At 38.5% G+C, this 3,000-nt stretch overlaps 1 protein-coding gene across 1 annotated transcript; it reads left to right on the top strand.

Annotated features, from left to right (window-relative positions):
- LOC109847705 (desiccation-related protein PCC13-62-like) lies at window positions 394-3,000 on the top strand. Its single transcript, XM_020416935.1, has 3 exons — window positions 394-816; window positions 1,201-1,426; window positions 2,524-3,000. The coding sequence occupies exons 1-3, from the start codon at window positions 404-406 to the stop codon at window positions 2,899-2,901; spliced, it is 1,017 nt and encodes a 338-aa protein (XP_020272524.1). The 5' UTR covers window positions 394-403; the 3' UTR covers window positions 2,902-3,000.

Raw genomic sequence — 3,000 nt, 5'->3', positions numbered from 1 at the left:
AAATAAGTCTCAGCGTCGTAGATTGCATGCATTGAGGATCATATTCACAAAGTTAGCAACGCATACAAACACTACATTTTCTCCTAAACTTAATTTACACAAAACAAGATCCAGCAAATGAATCGTTTAAAGGAAGAAATGCGCAACTTACGAACAATACTATCGAAGTACATCCCGCGAGATGCCAAGCAGATTTTATGTCGAATCATCATGCTATCACAAGCTACTAATAAAATATCCATCTTGAATGTGACTATAAACCACTTTGGATTAAACTAGAAATTTATTTTCGACACTCTATTGACTTCCATCATTCAACAAAGACATCACACCTATCTTGCCTCGATAAATAGCCATGCACAGTCCACACAGGAATACAACCATTTGTGCATGTTTTCAAAATATGGCTCCTAAAATCATCTCTCCTCTCCTCCTAAGCTTCTTCTTTCTGCTCCTCGAATTTACTTGCCATGCATCTGATATCCCCAAACTTACTACTGGCGATAATGGAACCGATCATACCCCCATATTTCCCGACCACGAGACTGATTTCCCCAAATGTGCACCCCTAACGCCTCCGCTTATTAGCATTCCTGTGTTTCCTCAAGATATCCCCCCGCTCCAATTTGCGCAGAACATCGAGCATATTGAATGTGAGTGGTTCTTATTTGGTGCTTTTGGATTCGGGCTTGATGCTGTTGAGCCAGAGCTCGCTTTGGGAGGTCCTCCTCCGGTTGGAGTCAGGAAAGCTAATCTTGATGAGGTCATACGGAAGGTTATTGCCGAGTTTGGTTATCAAGAAGTTGGTCACTTGAGGTCTCTGGAAAAACCTTCTTCCGCTCATAACCCAAAAATATGCATGCTTCCTAAAGATTTTTTTTTAAAAAAAAAATATTCAAAGAACATAAAATCATGTAAACAAATTGAAAAAATTTCACTCAAGTAAATTAGCTATAGTACACTTTCACGATAATATTCTTTAAATAAATGGAACTATATAATAATACTATATAATCGTTAAGCAATAAAACATTTTTAAACTTGTTCACCCATGTATCACGTATCTGCTCTGCACCAATGTTTTCAAGCCGTCATTTTTTACATTATACGCGTGGCCATTTCATATTAACTCACACATACAAATTAACACGGTGTTCAAATTTTTCTTGTGATTTACTGACAAAATTATTTTGTGTTCAGGGCTTTGAAACAAACTGTTGGCGGCATCACAAGGCCCCTGATAGATCTCAGCCCTAAGAACTTTGCAAGGCTAGTGGACGAAGCATTTGGATACAATCTTGACCCTCCGTTCGACCCGTACGCTAACACCCTCAACTACCTAATTGGATCATACTGCATACCCTATCTGGGCCTCCTCGGCTACGTAGGGACGAACCAGAACCTCAACGGCCTTGTTACAAAAAGGGTAAAGCTCCAAGTCCTTTTTTTTTTTTAATGTATAAGGTAGATAATTGTAACTTTTTCCATAAATACGTTTCTTGGCTATTTTCAATATGTTGGTTGCCTGCCCTTGTAACCTGGGCTATGGGCCATGGCTTTTGTTTTTAATATAAAAGTAAAAGAAGAAAAATAGGACATGCATGCATATAGAAGGAGTAACAAAGTTACAAAGTAAACAACCATTCTATTGATGGCAGTTTAATAACTTCAATAACTTTCCCATGTTAAGTTGATTCTCAAAATTTTGACAACCAATTGCACTTTTTTCTAATATAAAGTGGGTCCTCGCCACTGGAATGCTTCACCAACTTTTCCAAGTTCCTCTTTCTTAATGTCCACCGTTCTGTCCATAATTTGCCAAATCTGTATTATTTATCAATTCGGTACGATTCCTATGCAATTCTATCATATTCAAAATGTAGCATATAACTTAAACTAAGAAACCATGAAAGTATAATTTTGGGAGCAATAAAGAGAAGTTGGAACACTCTTAATATAACCACAACACAACGATCAAGCTCAATCCAATAGAAATATGACCAAGGGAACCTGAATTATAACTCATAAACATCTAGCTTCTGAAGTAAAATCAAAATTAAGACAAACTAAGGGCTTGTTTGGCGACTCCTCAAAATGGGACTAGGTTTGGTCTTAGTCTCATTCGGGGGAGAGAAGTGTTTGGCAAAAGTTTAACCAAGATTGGGCCAACTATTCCTAGCTAGGCCAAAAAATAGCCGCTAAACTAGTTCTTTTGTAAACCAGCTTCTGGTAAACCAATCGCCCTGGTTTAGAAAAGAACTAGTTTAGAACAAAACTGGGCCAAAGCTAGCAAAACTACAACAAGCTAAGGATGAAATAAGCTTTACTCCGATAACCGAATAGGTTTTGACATACCTGATACTGATACGCATCCTTAATTCTTATCATCTTGCACAATTCAGCACAATATAATATGTTTTCCTGGCCATAGACAACGAGACCAAATAAACATTGTACGCAGCACAGAGAAGGTAGTTATGTACCTCAAAAGACACTCGCCATCTCAATTTCTTCTTCTTGCAGCTGTTGGCAGGGCTATTAACGGTAGAATCTGAGCAAGATGGGATCATAAGAGGCTATCTCTTTCTAAACCTAACAATGCCAGTTCCCCCGTACAACATCACAGTAGCAGAATTCACAGATAGGATATCATACATGAGAAACAAACTAGCGATGTGTGGTATCAAAGACGAAGGCCTTTTCGTTCCTCGTACGTTAGGAGCAGAGCAAAAGTTAAACACGAACGTCGTCTCTGCGGACAAAAATTCCCTTGGTTATGCGCGAACACCTCAGGAGTTGCTTCGAATACTTTACGAAACTGGTAATGAGCACATACCTGGTGGATTCCTCCCACAAGGGGGGAATGGTGAAATTGCTAGAAGACTCCTCGGGGATATTTAGACCATTACTACTACACGAAATAAGTAAATAAATTGCCGAAAATGGGCTACTATCTATGTAACAATACAAATATGTATGTGCTAAGAAGTTTTTACTTCA

The sequence above is a fragment of the Asparagus officinalis genome, chromosome 7, assembly GCF_001876935.1.
Source record: "Asparagus officinalis chromosome 7, Aspof.V1, whole genome shotgun sequence".
NCBI classification, from domain to species: domain Eukaryota; kingdom Viridiplantae; phylum Streptophyta; class Magnoliopsida; order Asparagales; family Asparagaceae; genus Asparagus; species Asparagus officinalis.
The sequence above is the reverse complement of the archived record's forward strand: the minus strand, read 5'-3'. Positions and strand labels throughout refer to the sequence as shown.

Coding starts and splice junctions, on each gene's coding strand:
- LOC109847705 (XM_020416935.1), top strand. CDS start 404: ATGGCTCCTAAAATCATCTCTCCTCTCCTCCTAAGCTTCTTCTTTCTG. Junction 817..1,200: donor CAAGAAGTTGGTCACTTGAG/GTCTCTGGAAAA, acceptor TTTTGTGTTCAG/GGCTTTGAAACAAACTGTTG. Junction 1,427..2,523: donor ACGGCCTTGTTACAAAAAGG/GTAAAGCTCCAA, acceptor TTCTTCTTGCAG/CTGTTGGCAGGGCTATTAAC.